At 35.0% G+C, this 21,249-nt stretch overlaps 3 protein-coding genes across 7 annotated transcripts in view; 2 read left to right on the forward strand and 1 right to left on the reverse strand.

Annotated features, from left to right (window-relative positions):
- The window catches only part of LOC129799485 (SRSF protein kinase 3-like), a 50,196-nt gene extending 37,567 nt beyond the window's left edge, over nt 1–12,629 (reverse strand). The window contains exon 1 of one of the 4 annotated variants that reach the window (XM_055843406.1): nt 12,474–12,629. The gene's annotated coding sequence lies outside the window, so the exon portion shown is untranslated. The other 3 variants (XM_055843404.1, XM_055843407.1, XM_055843405.1) reach the window with 3 other exon arrangements.
- LOC129799489 (sulfite oxidase, mitochondrial) lies at nt 5,341–12,472 on the forward strand. Of its 2 annotated transcripts, none has more exons than XM_055843426.1 (8): nt 5,341–5,804; nt 8,908–9,101; nt 9,174–9,291; nt 10,763–11,101; nt 11,171–11,486; nt 11,544–11,736; nt 11,801–12,001; nt 12,056–12,472. In XM_055843426.1, the coding sequence occupies exons 1-8, from the start codon at nt 5,770–5,772 to the stop codon at nt 12,361–12,363; spliced, it is 1,704 nt and encodes a 567-aa protein (XP_055699401.1). In that variant the 5' UTR covers nt 5,341–5,769; the 3' UTR covers nt 12,364–12,472. The 2 variants fall into 2 exon arrangements, with proteins under 2 accessions (XP_055699401.1, XP_055699402.1); XM_055843427.1 differs by having other exon boundaries at nt 5,346–5,804; nt 11,189–11,486.
- Nucleotides 12,630–12,670: 41 nt separating the features above from the next.
- On the forward strand, nt 12,671–21,249 carry LOC129799499 (cyclin-dependent kinase 8). Its single transcript, XM_055843450.1, has 5 exons — nt 12,671–12,976; nt 13,065–13,506; nt 13,570–13,783; nt 13,840–14,110; nt 20,475–21,249. The coding sequence occupies exons 1-5, from the start codon at nt 12,773–12,775 to the stop codon at nt 20,676–20,678; spliced, it is 1,335 nt and encodes a 444-aa protein (XP_055699425.1). The 5' UTR covers nt 12,671–12,772; the 3' UTR covers nt 20,679–21,249.

Genomic DNA, 21,249 nt, shown 5'->3' on the forward strand with positions numbered 1-21,249 from the left:
AGAGAAATTAATTATTTCTCATTCATATTCATCCATATTTGCCCACAAAAATTTTCCGCTCCCCTCTTTCTTCTTTTTCCTCATATACAGCACAAAGCTTTACTTTTATACACAATGCACCATTTTAGCAATGCATCCCACGACTGTGGTTAAAGCTCTTGGAATAACCATCGGAATCTCTAGACACCACAGAAGCCAGTAAAAACCTCAAATGGATATAAGAGTCAATCACTCCACTTCATTCACAATAAAACTATATACCTATACTTTTCCAAAGAGTAAAATTGCAACTCTCACCCCTAAAGCCCCACAACACTTGGCAAGAAAAGAGAACCACAAGTTATCGTAACAATATAAAAATTTCCCACCCTTTAATTTATTTTCCACGGATTATAGAATAAGAACCTCCTTGGAGGAGTTGCTTCGGCAAAAAAAACAAGCAAAATTCTTCACAATTAGAGGAAAATTTTTGGTAAGACGAGGCTTTTTTATCAAACATTCGCACACACTGACTTTTCTGGAGAAATTTTCACACAGAATATCGAATATTTTCCACACGTATCCATCTCACTCTCATCAAACAGACACCCCCCGTAAAACTTTGACGCTTACTCACTCACACGCCTCAGCTTTTCACTGGAAATTTCACCGGATAGAGAGTATGGATGAAAATGTTTTCTCACTCCGGCACACGATTGCCGTGTATTGAGCTTTTTCCTCGGTGATTTTCAGGAAAATTCCCGCTCATGCGCTCTCATACACAGCAGCAGGTCTTCTATTATCAAAGAAAACACTGACATGGGAAGAGAGAGAAAAAAAAGCCCAAAAGCCCAAAGAAAATATTTTCCATAGCCAAATTGGAGAAAATGACCACCTAAGTACTTTTTCACCTGAGCTTTTTCTATGTAAATGACTTCTACAGCACAGAAAAAATTAATCATTGAACTTTAATAAAACTTGAAACACTAACCGGCCTTAAATTATTCTTCGGATTCTTTGTCTCTGCATCCCAAAAGTCATCCAATTTTGCAAACATTTGTAAATTTATATAAATCAAACAAATACAATTCAAAAGCTGCTCTTATTTTGAATGTCGCAGGTGCCTTTGCACGTGAGATAATAAGAACAGCTATTTGGTAAAAATCTTTTCGATGGAAAGTGGGCAATTTTTTCTGCACGTGCTTCTTTTACCAAGTACTGTTTATCTTTCATAAATATTCTCAAACAAAATCCATTTCAAAATTTTACAGACTTATAGTACTTTAGCAATCGAAAATCATGAACTTTTTACAAAATTTTTCTAACAAAGAAAATAACAAATTTCAGTTAAGAGACACTATAATGTAATGATTCTTCTATCCTCTTTTATTATACGATGATGAAACAGCTTAACCCTTTGCAGATGAATGGATTATCCATCGGTTTTTTACTCATACTTCTTAATGCAAAAGATAACATCACTGAGAAAAAAAACGGGGGTGCGATTAACTTTTGTTCCTCATAACTTTAACAGTTTTAGGAGTAAAAATATATCAACATTTTTTAATGTTAATTTTACACATTTTTTAGGGTAAAATTAACATGAAAAAGGGTAACTTGAACCCCTAATACACCTAAAAAGCATAATATTTACACCGATTTCGGATCAATACTGCAGGGTAAAATAAACATTTCCGGAATATTATTTTAACTTTTTCGGATTTCTCTCAGTGAGAATAAACAGTAACAAATTAATTTTGAGTTCACTAAGCAAATTCAATTTTTTTACTGTTCTTTTGGTTTTGGCTAGGCATCCATAAAAGCAATTTTAGTTTCCAAAAAAAAACTTTTTTTTAAGGAAATTGACTCTGTCGAAAGAAATGTCAATTTTTTTTATAAATTCATTTTAGAATTAAATTTATAGGTCATTTAGAATTAAAACTATACGAGTAAACAATTATATTTCCGTAGTCGTTCTTAAACGGTTGATCGAATATAGAATCCAAAGTCGAAAAAATGTTTCAGAAAGCTACAGATGACAAAAAAAAAACACATGTAACTAAAAAAATCTAGTTTTTAATTTCCTCTATAAGTTTTGTAAAGTATCCTTTACCCATTATTGCTCAATTGATTATCACAAAAAAATTACCAAGACCCGGTTGCATTGACCGGTTTAAATTTTTTTTAAATTAACACATATTTAAACGGTACAATGTCACTATCAAACTTAATAAATTTCTTAAAATATGCAAGTAATATATTTTTGAGTGTTTAAATTTTGTTTTTTTTTCTTCATTTCCAAGAAAAGATTATTGAGTATCCTACTCTACAGCAGTCTATTATTTGACCAAGAGCGCTAGGAAAAGCGGCCAAAAACGGTCGATAGGTTTAGTATTAAATTCTCTAAAACCCTTGAATATACATGTGTAGGGGAAACTGCGGTACTACCGAACACGGGGTATCACTGAACATTGCGATTTTTTAATTAGATAATTAGATTTCAGAAGACGATACCTGTATGAATTTATAGATACTATGGGGATACTCGTCCACTGAAGAATAATAAGTCGTCATAGTCCGAACCGAATAGTTTAAAAATAAAAATCAGTGTTTCGGTGCTACCTTATGTTCGGTGGTGCCCCAGTTTCCCCTATATAATTCAAATCAGCAACAAGTAATAAAAAGCACACTTCTTGTATAGTAAGGGCGTTTCAACTAGGAAAAAAATTTTTTGGCACTATTCTGAGGGTGCTCTACATGATGAGACAAGAAAGTTTTTCTTCTACGACCATATGATCAGACGCTGTTTGGAGGTGGCTGAACGACCCTCTCCTGTAGTGTAAAATCCGGTAAAATCAGAAATTTGTTCTACAGAGAGGGTCGTTCAGCCACCTCTAAACAGCGTCTGATCATATGGTCGTAGAAGAAAAACTTTCTTGTCTCATCATGTAGAGCACCCTCAGAATACTGCCAAAAAAAATTTTTTCCTAGTTGAAACGCCCTATTGTATAGTGACCCCAAAAGTACGAAAATGATCATTTTTTCTTTAGCAGGAAGCTTTAGGAAAGCTCCTACAACTTCTAAATATAATAGTTTTAAAATCATTAGAAGATAGAGGACACTTAAACATCTCTATTTCTTCAAGATTTATTGGGTTTAGACAAATAATGAATGAATTGAATTGTAGTGAAATATTTGTTTCCCTCCGGATTTCCCCTGCATATTAAAATAAAGATTTATATTGTCATATACATGTTATTGATTTAACCCTTCAAATGATATTTCCTAAAGCTCTGTAAACTACCGTTAATTTTAAAAAAACGAATTAGAATCAGTAGAACAAAAAATTAGTTTGAAATTATTGGGAAAAAATGTAGATTTACATTTTATTCACCACTTCCAAAAAATTCAAAAGGTAAAGTTTCATGTTCCAAAAGACCTAAAAAGTATTGTTTAATTCAGGGGTGTGCAAAAACCGTTAGAAACTGAATAAACGTCAAAATAAGTTTGTTCAGGTAGCGTTTTGACCACAAAAGTTTAATTTGACGTTTGTTCGGTTTCAAACGGCTCTTGCACACCTCTGCTTTAATTTCATCGTAGGCCTTTGATATGTCTAGAAGAGTTGTAGATGATTAAATTACGCGTTTTTTGTGTATAATATAATTCACATAAAGTAATTAGAATTAGAAAAAAAAGTTTGAATTTTAGAAAAAAACATATTGAAAACGTTAAAATGGGTACAGAAACAGATATAGTCGAGAGTCGGATGAATAGATTTTAAAATGAAAAGATCCTTAAAGGACCTGTTCATAAGTTTAGTATACCTTACTGCAGACACCTACCCCTCGCTGCACAATTTTATAAGCACTTTTTAAGGCGTATAACATCACCGAAAAAATTCTTTTCACAAAATATAATATTTGGCTCAAACTTTTCATAATGTATTAATAATTTTTCAAATGATTTTATACCGCATAAAAACTTTTTTAAATGCTATCAAAAGGTTTTCTACAATAAGACGTGTGATATCATTATTTGAATTTAATTTATATTTACTGTAAACGTCTTTTTTTCTAAATCATTTTTTTTGGAACTATCCATATTCCTACCCACCTACAATTTTCAATCGAGTTGCACCAAATTTTAACTGAAGCTACTCACTCAGGCACATTCTCTAGTAAACGGCACACCGGATTTTTGATCAATTGAAATTTAACATTGTTTTATAATGAGAAAATGATATTATTAATAATAATTTAATACTGTTTATTACTGTTAGTAAAAATCGAATCTCGATTAAAATTTCGAATATGCTTCCTTATTAAAGATAAGTATTTCTTTGAACATTGAAAAAGATTAAATTACGTTTTATGTGCAATCCAAAATAATTCCATATTTTGATAGCTTAGTTTCGTCTGGATACTCCATCATTTATAGGAATTATCCCTAATAGTAATTCTAAAAGCACTAAAAGGAAGCTCTCCTTGCAAATATCAGCCAGCCTTTATATATTCTAGTTTTGATGTAATTAGTAAACCTTTAATTGCACCATAAATGAGTTAAATGAGTTGAGATTCCAATTGCATATCTACAGATTAAAAGAAAGGCAATGTAAAAAAATAGCAGTGTGTTTCAAAAATATCTATTCCGTTACAAATGAGTTGGAATTGCAGAAAAAGTATCACTTAAGAGCCCGGTTTCCTAATTTTAATCATCGCTCTCTTTTGTAATCAATTTTGTCAATAAAAATTTTAAATGTATCACATGCTTTTCCCTCTTTTCTCTTGATAAAACTAACATTACATGAACATATACCGCAAGTGCCTCAAGCAAACACGCCAACAAAATAGGCTTATAATATATAAAATGTTATATGAATAACAGATTGTATAAATTGATTTAGCAAATCAGAACTATTGTATGAATATTCACCAATAAAAAAAATGACCATGAAATAAAAAAAAAGTTCCAGCCCGTGACAATGCATTGAAGCATTGCCGTGAACAGGATTCGAACCTGTGTTTCCTCGGCCACAACGAGGGGTCCTGACCACTAGACGATCACGGCTATGCCGGAACTGAGAAGTGCTGGATTGGAAGTTCCACTCTTGCTCCATCCATGTAATACTTTCTCGCTAATCTCTATAAAGCTTTTTTCACCACTTCAAAATTTTTTCTGCTATTAAAATAAAATTTACAGCTTCCATAGTAATCTAAGAAAAAAATTGAGTATCGCAAAAAGTCTCTGTAATAATCTTCTACCAGAGACTTCGGAACAGAGAGAGAATAGGAGCGATAACGAGAAAGACAGAGGCAAAAATATAAGACCTAAAATTACACGGAGGGGATTCGAGTTCGTATTCCAACAGAGTTTCTCAAACCTTCCATTTCATTCCAATTTGAAAGCAATCCATTGAGTGGCTAGGAATATTTGCTGACTTGCCTCACGGTCTCTCTGTTGAGAATCAAAGAAGAAATTAGTGGCATTCACAAACACTGAGATAGTGCTGCAGAATATTTTGAAAAAAACAATCAATTTTGTCAGCATTTTCGGCGTACTAAGTTCAGATAACAGACTGCCTCGACTGCCTGGACGTGATTTTGATGGAAAATATTCGAAAATCAATTCATTTTGATCAACTGTGCGTGGAAATCGTGACAAAATACCCCTTCGAAGTGTCTAGTAAATCGCAATAAATTTTGTAGTGTGTATAAACTACAGGTTGATAACCCATACAGAGATAACCAGTGTCTGAAATCAACATCCAACTGTTGACTCCTCAGATACTCAATGGCAAGATTGTCAACAATTTTGAGATTAAAGAGGTGAGATTGTGAAAAAATAGAGCTTATTATTTGTGAGGTTTTCATAAGAATTTTCATAAAAGTTGACAAGGAACGGTTAATTATAAATCAAGGAAAACCAAAGTAATTATTTGTAGCTGGTGTTTAGAATTAATTAGACAAAGAACAAAGAATAAGAATAATGTTTGGATTTTGTGTGAATACTTTTTTTTTTTCTACGACAAGAATTTTGAGCACTTTTTAATCTGAATTTATGGACTTTAACGGAATTTTGCGTAGAAATTCAAATTTTGCAGGTTTATATTTAAGTTTATTTGAAATAATTGTATGTAACTTAGAGTGAACGAAATTAAAAGTTTTCGGTCAATTTACTTAGAACTTTAACATCGATTTATTTGAAAATTTTAAAAGTTTTTATAAATAAAATAAACATGTGATTTTAATTTACATATACCTAAAGTTCTGCACGTCGTGTCTTTTTAGTAGTTTATGTAGTTTTTAATTGTGTACTTTGATAAGAATTGTCTATAATGCCCAACGCGCAATAACTTTTGTTTTGTGAACAAAAGTTTGTTTGTAAACATGTTTTCAAAATTTCCCATGAGAATGAGCGAGACGACTAGATCTAGATCTCAGTCACTCTCATTGAAATGTCAAAAACATATTTACAAAACAAAAGTTATTGTGCGTTGAACATAATGCCCAACGGACAATAACTTTTATTTTGTAAACATCTTTTTGACATTTCAATGAGAGTGAATGAGACCGAAATCTAGTTATCTCGCTCTTCTCTCATAGGAAATTATGAAAATATGCTTAACAAACAAAAAATCTTGTGTTTGTACGCATGTTTTCAAAATTGCATTTGAGAGTGAGCGAGATGATTAGATATAGATCTCACTCACTCTCATTGAAATGTCTAAAACATGCTTACAAAACAAAAGTTATTATGTTTATTTATCTATAGTCGTTCACTCTCATACGATTTTTTGAAAATATGTTTACAAACAAAAGTTAGTGTGTGTTGAGCATAATCATTATAATTTAAAATGCGTATAATTGAATAAAAAATCTATTAACATCGTGATTAAAATATAAACTACAAGATAATTTAGTGGGAATAATTTTTCGGTCTTACTTCAATAAAAATAAAAATAAAAATTAAGCAAGACAATTATGGCAACAAAAATGTTTTTAATGCTACCTAACTATTTTTAGATATATAAACCAGAAAGAGAATAAGCAGGAATAGAGTTAACTTCTGATTCCCTTTTCTCTGGTATCGAGAAGTTACCCAAAATTTTAATATTAGGATAGAAAAAAAAACGAAATATGATGGTATAATTTACTAAATTTTGCTTATCCTGTTTAGGAATATTAGTTTAGTAGGTTTAGATTATGCGATGTACTTTTATTCGATATTTTTTTAATTATTTATTTTACCATTAACCCAAAAAACTTTGACAAAGAATCCCACTATTAATAAAATCAACAAAATTGACAAACTGTTTACCGAATCAATAAGTTTTCTATTGTTTTTTTAGCACTTTTGTGTACCCAGCTATTTTCTTTTTTAATTGTACTACTTTTCATTGTTAAATAGCATTAAATGAAAATTTTGAAACTATTTTTTCTGTGAATGAAATCAATTTTTTTTGTTCTTGGTTGCGTGGAATCATTCATAATTTTTTTTTTAATAATTTTGATTTGTTTTTGCATTTACGCTCAGCAGAAATATTTCTTCACATTTTGTTTTGAAATCTTAAATTAGAACCTATTGAACAGATTTTATACATCATACAGGAAGAAAAAAGAGATATTTAAATGATTAATAATTTTATATAGAACTAAAGAAATTCGTAAAATCAATATTAGATACGCTATTGTCGTATTTACATCATCAGGCATAAAATTATAATTTAAATCGAGACTCGAAACAGTGTATTTGCCTTCTCCTTGCGTAGTGACATTATACAAATACTATCCATCTAGTTTGATTTATTTCAATTGCCAGGAATCTCAAATATATGACTCTGACAAAGCCATATTGCAATGTCAGGGTTACAGAATCGCTTTTTCCAAAAAGCTTTTAATCACTTTTTTCAGAGTGGAAAGAAATTTTATTGGATCCATTTCGTCCGATCATTACATTTTCTCATTTCACATTTTTTTTATTCGTTATTTAATGTTCCTAATTTTAGTGCTCGAACTAGAAAGCAGTATATAATAATCCCTCGATTTTAAGTTATATATATATTTCGCCTCCTTACCCCCCAAGGGGCATATTTTGGTACAATTTTGGAAATCTGAAGCTTTGAGTTTTCTGGCGTCACGCTGTTTGTCCGTCTGTAATCAGCGATAGAGCCCAAACGGTTAGAAATAGACTCGGGACCTTCTAAGGATCCCCCCATAATTCAGGATCGTTAACATGCCACTTATTTACCCCCCCCCCCCTGTTTTATGGGGATTTCTCGAAAATGCGTCGTGCAATTTTTTCATTTTTGGATTATGTGTTAAAGATTACCCAGGCAGACATTTCGTCCATATACGAATTTCTAATAACAGTTTTTCAACGTCAAAGGGTAAAAAGGCTCTAGAAAGCATATTTCTCATCCGAATGGTATCATGTTTGAACTCATTGGAAAGGTTTCGGAATTTCCTATAAAACAGAACTGGTTCATAACCGATAACTAATTTTTATCCTAAATTTATTTATATTATTCATATGATGGTATTTTGGGCAATGTTTTGTGTGATTTATTAATCGTTGCAAATCGGTTGTAAACCGGTAATGACCCGATAAGTAATTTTTATCCGATAATTAATTCTATTACTCTTAAAACTATCTTGGGGGATTTTTGGAGTGATTTATGAATCGGTTTTAATCGGTTGAGAATCGGTAAATGAAAGTACTTTCGAAGTATAGCATCTAAGTCACGAGTTCATTGACCTCAAATAAATTGAAGTAAATGATTAATGCAAACCAAATAAAACTTTGAAATGTGTAATAAACGATTTCCATTAAAGAAAAATTTTAAAATGGTTTTTTTTTTCAATTTAAAAAAAAACTTTCAAAATATAGGAATTATTCATGAATAATTGATAGTATTTTATTTTATTACAGATTAAATTCTCTGTTGGGAATCTACAAAAGATCACCAAGTTGTTTGCAAAGTATTCAAACAAACTACCGAGAATATCACCACGATCATGATAGGGCGAGGGAAAATTGGTGGGAGATTTCCAAAAATCAGAGATTTCTTCTTCTTACAGCAGGAGCAATTGGTGGAACAATTCTAACATTGAGCAATGACTTTGGTAAATCTCTTGTGTATTTCGGAAATTGAGCTTCCTCTCTCTAATAAAAATCCCTTTTGTAAATTTTAATAGGAAATGCCTCCGTGGAGGCTGCAGAGAAATATGATCCAGATATTGAAAAGCATCATAAAACCGTCCGCACGGATCTCCCAACATATAGAATGGAAGATGTTGCTGCTCACAACAATGAGTAAGTCTTTTCTAGTTTTTACTGCTCGAACTCAAAGAGAGAGCAGTTATATAATCGACTTTTTTTTCAACTTTGCACTGTTCTGGAGCTTAAACGGTAAGAGATATCGACTTCCGATCTTCGGTGACCTTTCTTCAAATGACATTATCTCGTACCCAACCCCTTTATTTTTCCCCCGTCCTCTTTCATACGTTCCCTATCCCTCAAAAATAGGTCAAAAATGAGGTTTTTCCAATTTTGCAAAAAAATGGCCCAAGCTTTTTCAATGATTTTTGGATATGTCTTAGAGCTAGTCCTGGCGAACATTTCGTCCAAACATATCTATGACCGGAAAATTCGCCATTTTGAATTATATTGAAGGTCAAAGTTCAATCACTTTGGAGGATCCGTTTTTCAACCGATTTGGTTAAATTTGGATTTTTTGGAAAGATATTGAAATTTTGAACCCGACTGCATCGGTCATAATCGGTATTGAACCGGTTAAGTACCGATTTTTGAATAATTTTACATCCCATATTATTAACATTCCCGAAAAACAAAGTTTTTCCAATTTTGCAAAAAATTGGCCCAAGCTTTTTCAATGATTTTCGGATATGTTTTAGAGCTAGTCCAGGCGAACATTTCGCCCAAACATACCTATGACCGGAAAATTCGCCATTTTGAATTATTGAAGGTTAAAGGTCAACTTCTTTGGAAGTCTCATTTTTCAACCGAATTGGTTAAATTTGGATTTTTTGGAAAGGTATTGAAATTTTGAATCCGACTGCATCGGTCACAATCGGTGATGGATTGGGAAAGTAACGGTAATAGCTCTGTTTTAAAAATTAATGATAAAATTGTTTTTCGCACTTTTTTTTGAAAAGAAAGAATTTTTATCTATTATGGGGGCGCGGGGAGCCACTGTCAAAGACACGTCTTAACGGTCACTGAATTTAAATTCTTTATATTAATTCTTTGCAAACTCCATTGATTTAGATAGAGTAACTATCCAAGAACACAAATTGGCAACCGGAATTCAAATTAGGAAAGAGACTGAAGGCTAATTTGAACAAATTCGACGGGATGCCAAATTTTTCATCCGCCATTTTGTGCAAAAATTTTGCATGACTTTCCACAAAGCGAGAAAAGAACAACAAAATGTATTTCCAATTAATTGAAGGACTAAAGTAGCTAAAAATTCATTCCCTACAGCAATTCAGATAACAATTACCGAAGAATAAATCATCTAAAATCACTCAGTTTGCGTATGATGTATAATACCATGGTAAGGAATGGGTTAAATAATTAATGGCTTAATGGCTTTCTCATTGTCTATAAACACGATTAAATCTTCAGTAACCCTATGTGCGTACAAAAAATATGCTAACGAAGAGGACTTTCTCGTGAGTTCGAGCATTTCGCAAAGCTGGGACGCTTTGCCATCTCTTTTTTTTATGAAGTGTATTTTTATAATGTGGATTTCTCTGTCCAGGAAGACTGGCATTTGGGTTACTTATGGAATTGGTGTTTATGACATTACCGAATTCGTGCCTAAACATCCGGGAAGTGACAAGGTGATGTTGGGTGCTGGGAGTGCAATAGATCCCTTCTGGCATGTTTTCCAGCAACACAACACTCCGGAAGTGCTGACACTGCTGGAAACCTTCAGAATTGGCAATCTGAATCCTGAAGATCAAGTCAGTACAAGGGATATGGGTGATCCATGGTCAGGAGAACCACGCAGGCATCCCATCTTGAAGCCAGCAGCCCAAAAACCTTTCAATGCTGAACCTCCACCATCAATTCTAATAGATTCCTTTATAACTCCCAAGTAATTCTTTTTTGGGATCTTCATGAGAAGATAATATAATTGAGGGGGATGCAAATTTTGTGCTTTCAGTGAATTTTTTTATGTCAGGAATCACCTGCCGGTGCCTGAAATCGATGAGAAGACCTACGAGCTCGAAATTGAAATTGAGGGAGTGAAGAAGGTGACCAAAATGACTCTGAAAGACCTGAAGAAACTACCCAAGCATTCAGTCACTGCTGTTGTGATGTGTGGAGGAAACCGCCGGTCTGACATGGACAATGTGAAGAAGGTCAAGGGATTATATTGGGGACCATCGGCTGTTGGAAATGCTGTCTGGACAGGAGTTAAACTATGCGATGTCTTGGCAAAAATGGGAGTGAAATCTGACGAAGAAAAGCATGTTCATGTGAGTTAAGAATCTTAGTAAATTTCTCAGGAATGATCATCTCTCTGGGTATTTCAGTTTGAAGGACTCGACACTGATCCAACTTCTACATACTACGCAGCTTCTATTCCTCTTGCTAAGGCCATGGATCCCCGAGGGGATGTTCTTCTAGCCTATGAAATGAATGGTCAGCCATTGAGCAGGGATCATGGCTTCCCAGTGCGAGCTATCGTTCCTGGCACCGTTGGAGCCAGGAATGTTAAGTGGCTTGGTGAGGAAATAGCCTATGAGAATGATATAGAGCTCTTTGATACAAAGTTCATTTCCCATTTCAGGAAAAATATTGATCTCAGACAAAGAATCTGACTCTCATTGGCAGCAGAAGGACTACAAGGGATTCAGCCCGAGTACCGATTGGGACACTGTGGACTTCTCAAAAAGCCCTGCAATCCAACACATGCCAGTGACATCAGCAATTTGCTATCCATCCCCAGGGGATAAGGTCAAAGTGGAAGATGGATTTATCACAGTTAAAGGTAAGAAAGAAAATTTTAAAAAAATAAATTCAAAGCCTGAAAATTTCATTGCAGGATACGCTTGGTCCGGAGGAGGATGTCGAATTGTGAGGGTGGACCTGACATGTGATGGTGGGGAAACATGGCATGTGGCTGAACTTGAACAAGAGGATTTGGCCAAAGCACCACCCGGAAGGGCGTGGAGTTGGACATTGTGGTCAGCAAAGATTCCTGTTCCCAAGAAAGCACGCGAAGTGGAAATTTGGTCAAAAGCAGTGGATTCCAACTACAACGTTCAACCTGAATCTTTTAAGAATACTTGGAACTTGAGGGGGGTTCTCAGTAATGCATACAGTCGAGTAAAAGTGAAGCTTGCAAAATAAAATCATGGGGAAAATCAAGAATTTTCAGGGAAAATGTAAGCCACATTCTTGACTTGTTGGAATGTTTGGCAAATTTTACAAATAACATTCAATAAATACGTGATACTTACAATTTTAGTGATTCTTGGTAATATTGGGTATTACCAAGTGAGGAAAAAGTTAAAAATTTTCTAGAATTCTGATGAAAATTGTTGGAAAATACGAATTTTCACGCACAAACTGGCGCAAAAAACGCCGCACTGATAAGGAATTACAGCTGACTTCATAATTGTTTATATTTAGTAGTACATCTATCCACCACCGTGGCGCTGGTTGTAGGAATGCTTTTCTGAGAATTAGAAGTGTTTGGAAATTTGGAAGAAAAGTGCAATTTTGTGGTAGTTCCTGGGCAGCCGCAGCCTCCAGGACGATGGATTACGATTTTAAGATGCGCACTCAAGCCGAGCGCACAAAAGTAGAGGACCTATTTGAATTTGAAGGCTGCAAAGTTGGCCGCGGAACTTATGGCCACGTTTACAAAGCACATCGAAAGGAAGGCAATGACACAAAGGATTACGCCCTGAAACAAATAGAAGGCACAGGCCTATCTATGTCTGCATGCAGAGAGATTGCGGTAAGTCTAGACAGATTGGGAGGGCAAAAATTCCACTGCCGGAGGGTATTTAATAGGATTTTCCGGGACTGTTTGGTTAATGTTGCAGCTCCTCCGGGAATTGAAGCACGTGAATGTGATCAATTTGATCCGGGTATTCCTGTCGCATACGGACAGAAAGGTGTGGCTTCTGTTTGACTATGCCGAACATGATCTGTGGCACATTATCAAGTTCCATCGGGCAGCTAAGGCCACCAAGAAGCCTGTGATGGTGCCTAAGGGGATGGTGAAGAGTCTTCTGTACCAGATCCTCGATGGCATTCACTATCTACACTCCAACTGGGTGCTTCATCGTGATCTCAAGCCAGCCAATATCTTAGTAATGGGCGAGGGAAATGAGCGGGGACGCGTTAAAATTGCAGATATGGGATTTGCGAGACTCTTCAATGCTCCACTTAAGCCCCTTGCTGATCTGGATCCTGTAGTGGTCACATTCTGGTACAGAGCTCCAGAATTGCTTCTGGGAGCCAGGCATTATACAAAGGCCATTGGTGAGAACAGCCTCAAAACTCTTTCTGAAGTTCTCAAATAATCACCTGAATTTTCCTTTACAGACATTTGGGCAATTGGTTGTATCTTTGCCGAACTTTTGACTTCCGAACCCATCTTCCACTGCCGCCAAGAGGACATAAAGACAAGCAATCCCTATCATCATGACCAACTGGACAGGATTTTCAATGTGATGGGCTTTCCGCAGGACAAAGATTGGGAAGACATCCGGAAAATGCCGGAGCATCATACACTCACAAAAGACTTCAAGAGATCAAAGTAGGCTGCAAACAATTTTCATTTTTTTTTTTATTTTAACGTCATTTTTCCGACAGCTATGCAAATTGCTCTCTGGTGAAGTACATGGAGCGTCATAAGATCAAGTCAGACAGCAAAGCTTTCCATTTGCTGCAGAAGCTTTTGTTGATGGATCCCAATAAACGGATTACATCTGAGCAAGCAATGCAGGATCCCTACTTCAGTGAAGACCCGCTGCCAACGCAAGACGTCTTTGCAGGGTGCTCAATTCCATATCCAAAACGTGAATTCCTCACGGATGATGATCAGGAGGAAAAGTCAGACAATAAGAGGCCAAATCCTCAGAATGTGAGTCCTTTGTCATTATTTACCATTTCTTTCAAGGCTTCTAGATCCATAAAGCATATGCTGCATGCTACAAAAAAGATTTCTTAAACAAGAAAAGTATCTCAAAAGTTGCTATCACTTCATTTTGCCAATAGTGGTTAAGAGGGAGAGTGTCATAAGGACAATAAGCAATGGAATTCATACAGAGAGTTTACAAAGCTTAGAACATTTGATCTATTTTTTTCGGAACTGCAGCATATGCAGCAAGCCAATTTTACGATTTTTTGAAGGCGTCTACACATTAGGACCAATTTTCGTCAAAAATTGCGTTTTTGACAGAAATTTGACGTTTTCCCCTACAACGTTGCAGGGAATTTCCTTCAAAAAAGCAATTTTTGACAAAAATTGCTCCCAATGTGTAGAGGCGGTAGAGGCCATAACTCTTTCCGGACCGCAGCATATGCTTCAAGCCAATTTCATCATTTTTTAACTTTTTCCGGACAGCAGCATATGCTGCAAGCCAATTTCACAATTTTTTAATCAAAAATATCTAAGCTCAGGAATTAATTGAGGTCCTACAAAAAATATCTTACATTTGGACATCCTTAGATTGTAATCATTCAGAAGAATAGGATTTTTATCAGTTCTGAATACTTAAAAAACATTGTTTTTCACTGAATATTCATAATGCTGCTTTGGGTAGTCAGAGTCCCAAAAAAGACGAAAGAGTTAAAAATATCTTTGATCAGGAATTAAACTGTGTCCTATAAAAATGTCTGAAATTTGGGCATCCTGGCAAAATAAAGTTATTCTAAAAGTCGCGAAAGAGTTAATATTGGCTTTATTTTAAAACAATCTTGTGGGAATAACAAAATTCTGCCGTAAAATTGAACTCGTGCTCCATAATAGATTAAAAAAACGTTTTTTCTCAAAAGGACCATCCATTGATCTCTAAAGGAATTAATTCAAAAATATGAACATTATATCCCCAATATTTTTGTACATTGATTGAATGGGTTAAGAGTTTACAATAAATAATATTTTTTGTCGAAAAAATAAATAAAGAAAATATGATTAAAAACCCACGTATAATAACCCCTAACGATAATAAAAAGGAAATCATGAATTAAAAAATTTATAATACTGACAAAGAAGAAATTGAAATGGTTCTAAACCTAAGCCGTATTACAACTTAGCATTACGGGTTCTATTTGAAAATATTTTTCATTTTTTTTGTCTTTAGTAACCATTTCGATTTTACTATTGATCAATCTACTAAGCAACTAACTAAAAATGGTTATTCCATTTTTAAAATTGAAAAATTTCGATAAACAAGAGTAAATTGTACTTTTCGGACTCAAAGAGAGCAGTATACACTCTGTCCCGACATTATGCACTTCGGAATTATGTTCCTGACAAGATTATGCACATACAATTATGCTTATTTGCCTACTTTTGGGAGTCAATTTGTGAAATCAGTTTTGAAATACGCCTGAATGTATACTATTTTGTGATTCGGGATATTTGAAAACACTATGCTTATTTTTACTTTATTTCTATTATTAAGGTAGAAATTTTAAAAATTCTATCAATTTATTGAAGAACTCTGGCAAAAGGATATTGTTTGTTGATGAATTTCTTTTAAACAGTTTAGGGAAAAGTACTCTGCCTTCGAACGTTCATGCTTTCGAATATTGCGAATTTTCTTTTATTTTCTTAACTCTTTCCGGACCGCAGCATATCGTCGGTTGCCTCAGCAACTGTGCTAACTGCATTTGCTTTGTGTCAGCATTCGTTGTAAGCAACGCATCGCTGCGCGGCGTTTGCAATGAATGCAGACACAAAGCAGATGCAGTTAGCACAGTTGCTTTTTAATCAAAATCACAATTTTTAATCAAAAATATCTAAGCTCAGGAATTAATTGAGGTCCTACAAAAAATATTTCACATTTGGACATCCTTATAGTTTGTAATCATCCACAAAAATAGGATTTTTATCAGTTCTGAATACTTAATGTTAGAACCGTCAGAGAATCGGTAAGGGCGGAGCCCTCAATGCAATCGCGTGGATGAGCGCCTTGGCCGCCAGAGATTTCTCCAGAACCCTCAGCGTTCCTCCTAACGATCTATACCCTACGACGATCCAACATGAACTAACTCTCAAAAATACTAATCCTCTCTACGATACCCCTCCCGTAGGGGTAACTCACAGGCTAACTAGGAACACTCCCCGTCAAATCATTGCTCTACCTGCCGATTTTACTCGGAGGTTTTTTGAATTTTAACGGTATATTCTAGTACATTCAGAGAAAATCTGCAGATTCTCGGCAGAATTTCTCCCTAGAAAATCTGCATAACCTCCATTACTTCACAAAAATATTGTTGATTTATGAAGAAACTGTAGAAGTTATAAAGAAAATTGTATGCTCTGCTTAACAAGCATTACCGAGTACACATTTTAGATAAGTAAAAAAAACTGCGAGCAAAAATACTAATTTCTTAAAAATCGCCAATCGAATGATACAAAAACATGAAATTTTGGTCGACACTCTGTTTAAAGTTTTTACTTCACTTTTCTCTACTTGTAACACGGCGTCGCAGAATTCTTTATTTTATATAAACACCGTGATATCACTAAGAATAACTCTATAGAATTTTGCAAACTTCAGTGAAAAATTTTTCCATCTCTTCTGACACATCTTGTCTGGAAAGTCTGGAATGTAGAAAAAATCTACAGAATATCTACAGAAATTCGTCTAGAGATTCGTCAGAAAATCTGCCGAAATATTCTGACGAATTTTGTCCCAAGCCCAAATAAAATTCGTAAGAATATCTACAGAATTTATCTGCAGATATTCTGTAGAGGTGTAGATTTTCTCTACAGAAATCTTAAAGATATCTGCAGATATTATTTGACGGGTCTTAGGAGAAATCGGCGCCGCTCCGAGAGACATCTATGATGTCAAATTCAAATACCAACGGGGGGTTTAACCGTTGGGGAGAAGCTAGTGCTAACATTAAAAAAACATTTTTTTTCACAGAACATTCATATGCTGCTTTGGGTACTCTCGTCCCAAAAGAGACGAAAGAGTTAAGAGACTTACCCATAATTATCACGTAATTAGCAATAATTCATGATAAGCTAACTGATTTCTAATAGAAATGTGAAACTTTCTTAGGAAAATTAAAAGAAAATTCACAACGTTCGAAGGTATGAACGTTCAAAGGGAGAGTACTTTCCCCTAATCTTTTTGCTTTTGATTACTTTTACTCCGCGCAAAATTCGTTGTACGGTCGATTCATTTAAAAAAATCGTCTGCGGGTATGCAAATTTTCTCGATGCATTTGCGCGTTTTTTCGGTCCCGATAAAGTGTTTAATTCCGGTACTGAGTGTATATTATATTTACAATCCACTTTTAGCTGAAATTCTTTACCATATCAGCTTTAGTGGTCCGAGGTGAAATCCGACCTCGTCATATCCAGCCTAAATGTTGGATGTACACGTTTTGACACTCATAGATCTCGAATATCATATGCGCTAAAAATTTATTTTCGTGGACGGACCGTCCTGCCGATTCCGTCCATCATTAAGCTGAAGAGGATGTTACCTAAGCTATTAGGCAATTTAGTTGGAAATATACCTCGAAATACAATTTTATTAACAACCGGTGAGAACGGATCACAATTTTCCGTATCCGCTGAGAAAAACTGCAATTTTCTTTTGGAGCACACTTTTTTATTCTTCTTCACGTCACACTGAGAAATTAACAGTAAAAATCCATTTGGAAAATCAGCCGACTTCCGATAACCCGGCGATATTCTATCGATATTCAATTAAATCGAAACATTTAAATTGTGGAAGTTCGTAAGGGCCTTGACAGACCTGAGGATTAGCAGAGAGACGGCTTAGCGTAATTATACTCGACATAATGGTTAAACTTCATTTCCATCATTTTCCATTAAGTCGTCTCTCGGTTTAAGTCGAAAGTGTGTCTAGGGCATAACGGGTTTAAACTCAAGCACTTTTAGAAAGAGAACGGAGAGAGATATCGATAAGCGGTTTTCGGCAAAGGTTAAATGTCGATGGGTCGCTAGAAGTAGGTGATATCAAATTCATTTTGAACCGCCTCCAAATTTTGATTGTTGATCAATCTCAAATTTTAGTGTGATATAGCTGGGTCTAAGAGCTTTCAATTCGAAAAATATTGAGCCTGCCAAGCCAACCCGAAGCTATAGGGTGGGTCAAACGGGTCAAACATTAAATTTTCAAATGGCCATATCTCCGGTTCCAATTGTCAGAATTTGATCAATGAGTATGTAGAATATCAGTAGTATGAGTATACCAAGTATACCGATTACACACTGTATCCCAACCCTTACTATATCCAAATTTACCGTACTCTATCTCTAATGTTTATTAACCGATTTCAATGAACTTTTTTTCTTTTGTTGGCCTTCCGCATTCAGACTATTTAAAATAGAAAATGACCAGTGATAAGCCCAGATAAACTTATGGTAGCTGAGGATTTTTTTACAGGAAACAAAAAAAATTACAGGAAACCTCTAAGTGATTAGATCTGAGGGTGCTTGCCTTGCAACACGGAATGTGTGAAATTTCGATTTTTTGTTGAATTTTACGTGTAAATAACCGCGTCGATAAAACTGTTCTTGATGGCTGAAATGAATGGACACTATGCCTAGAATTCAACTCAAAATCTAATTCTCACACATTCCGTGTTACAAGCACTCCGAAAGTTTTCTTTATAGAATTTTAGCTATCATAAACTTATCTGGGTTTATCACTGGTTTTCCAACTTCTCCCCATCTTGGGGTGACAAAAACCAAAAACATGTTTTTTTTTTTAACTTAATTCAAAATTGGATTAGGTGATTTCGTTCCCTTTCGGATATGTTTTAGAGGTAGTTTTAGCTGAATCTTTTGTCGTTAAGATACCTCTGACCGGAAATATCGCCGTTTTGAATTATACAAGGTTGAAGGTCAATCACCTGGAGGACCTATTTTTCAACCCATTTGATCAAATTAGGATTTATGTGAAAGGTTTTGTAATTCCAAAACCGAGTGCATGGATCACAATCGATAATAATGAATCGGTAATGACCCCTCCTACATTGACCTTATTTCGAAAATAATCTCTGTCTTCAAAAATGAGGTTTTTCTAATTTTTCTCAAAATTTTGGATTAGACGATTTCGTTCATTTTCGGATATATTCTGGAGGTAGTTCAACTGAACATTTCGACGTCGACAAGTTTAACCGGAAAAATCGCCGTCTTGAATTATACAAGGTCAAAGGTCAAATCGTGGGGGAAATTGCCGTTCAGCCTCAGTGGAAATTTTCGGAGGGAAGCTCCGTCCGGACGCGGCAACACAATCTGTGGAGTCTTCAACCCTAAGATCAAAAAACTCACTCTTCTACCAAAGCTTTCGATTCGACACGTTCCGTGTCTTCCTCAGTGGTCGAGTGATGTCAAAGATCACTGGGTTTCGTTATTTGGGGGATCTTACAGACTTGGCGGGAGGGTTTCAGGTCCAGGGTGCTCACACAAAGATCTCGGAGACACAGCACCAGACACTTTTCAATCATCAGGAGGTTGATGATTGATGACTGATGATTGAAGAGTGTCTGGCGCTGTGTCTCCGAGATCTTTGTGTGAGCACCCTGGACCTGAAACCCTCCGGCCAAGTCTGTAAGATCCCCCAAATAACGAAACCCAGTGATCTTTGACATCACTAGATCACTGAGGAAGACACGGAGCGTGTCGAAAGCTCTGGTAGAAAAGTGAGTTTTTTGATCTTAGGGTTGAAAACTCCACAGATTGTGTTGCCGCGTCCGGACGGAGCTTCCCTCCGAAAATTTTCAAAGGTCAAAAATTAATAAAATTATCCCTTTCGTGATAATTTTTTTTTTTCAATTTTGAGATAGTTTTCTGAAGATTTATGAACTAATTTAAATCGATATTGAACTGATATGCGCCCAAAAACGCTAAGAAGATCAGTGACAATGCCTCGAACACTTTGCCACTCCTTTCTTTGGCCTCTTTCCGGACCGCAGCATATGCTGCAAGACAAATTCGCTATTTTTTTTATCAAAAATGTCTAAGCTCAGGAATTAATTGAGGTCCTACAAAAAATATCTTATATTTGGACATCCTTATAGTTTTTAATCATGCACAAGAATCGGATTTTTATCAGTTCTGGTTAATTAAAAAAAACATTGTTTTTCACTGAATATTCATAATGCTGCTTTGGGTACTCAGAGTCCCAAAAGAGACGAAAGAGTTAAAACCGATGTTAGCCTTAATTTTAATAATTTGAAGAATCTCCAAAACAATTTTTTGTAAAATATGTTCTTTTAATTTATCGCAGATTCAGCAACAGCAGAACAATGCGGGTCAATCGAGTTCGCATGATCATGGAAAGAGGGTTCGCCTTTCGGGACCAAGTGGGCATCCGCAGCAGAATACACAGATGAATCAACAGCAAGATTTCCATCATCAACAAACGCAGCAGCAGCAGATGATGTTTAACAATTCACAGCAGCAACAGAATAACTTCCAGCAGCGCTTCTGAATTGAGTCTTGAGGGTCCTGGCGTGAGTGAATTAGGAATCTCGAAGAGTATAAAAAATATTTTTTTTTTTTAATATATTCTTCAGTTTTTATTTCATTCAGTAATAATTGATTTAGTTTACTTTTATAATGTAAGACTTGCACTCCGACACCAATTTAAATTTTACATAAATTGCATTCACCCAAAAATGTACGAAACACATAGGACTTGTCCAGCATTGATTCTTCCTCTGTTTACAATGTGTCCTGGAATTTTCTTTATTCTTTTTTTTATGTTTACTATAGGGATTGTATTCTCTTTTGCTCATTATGTTGGTGGTTGGTAGAAGAGGATGATTCTCACTTCAATTTTCGTTTTAGCTATTTTTTCTATAAGATTTCTTTTTTTTTTTTTAAATGTATTTGTAGCTCGAAATTACATTCAGTCACAGCCACCACTTTTTTCATCTTTTTTTTTTATTTATGAGAAATTTTTTGTAGGACAGAAAAACTGAAAAATTGTAAATTTTTTATAAGAGACGCAAATTGGAAAGAAATAATAATAATTAATAATAAAATGATATACAATGACA

Source organism: Phlebotomus papatasi, chromosome 1 (assembly GCF_024763615.1).
Source record: "Phlebotomus papatasi isolate M1 chromosome 1, Ppap_2.1, whole genome shotgun sequence".
In the NCBI taxonomy this organism is placed as follows: domain Eukaryota; kingdom Metazoa; phylum Arthropoda; class Insecta; order Diptera; family Psychodidae; genus Phlebotomus; species Phlebotomus papatasi.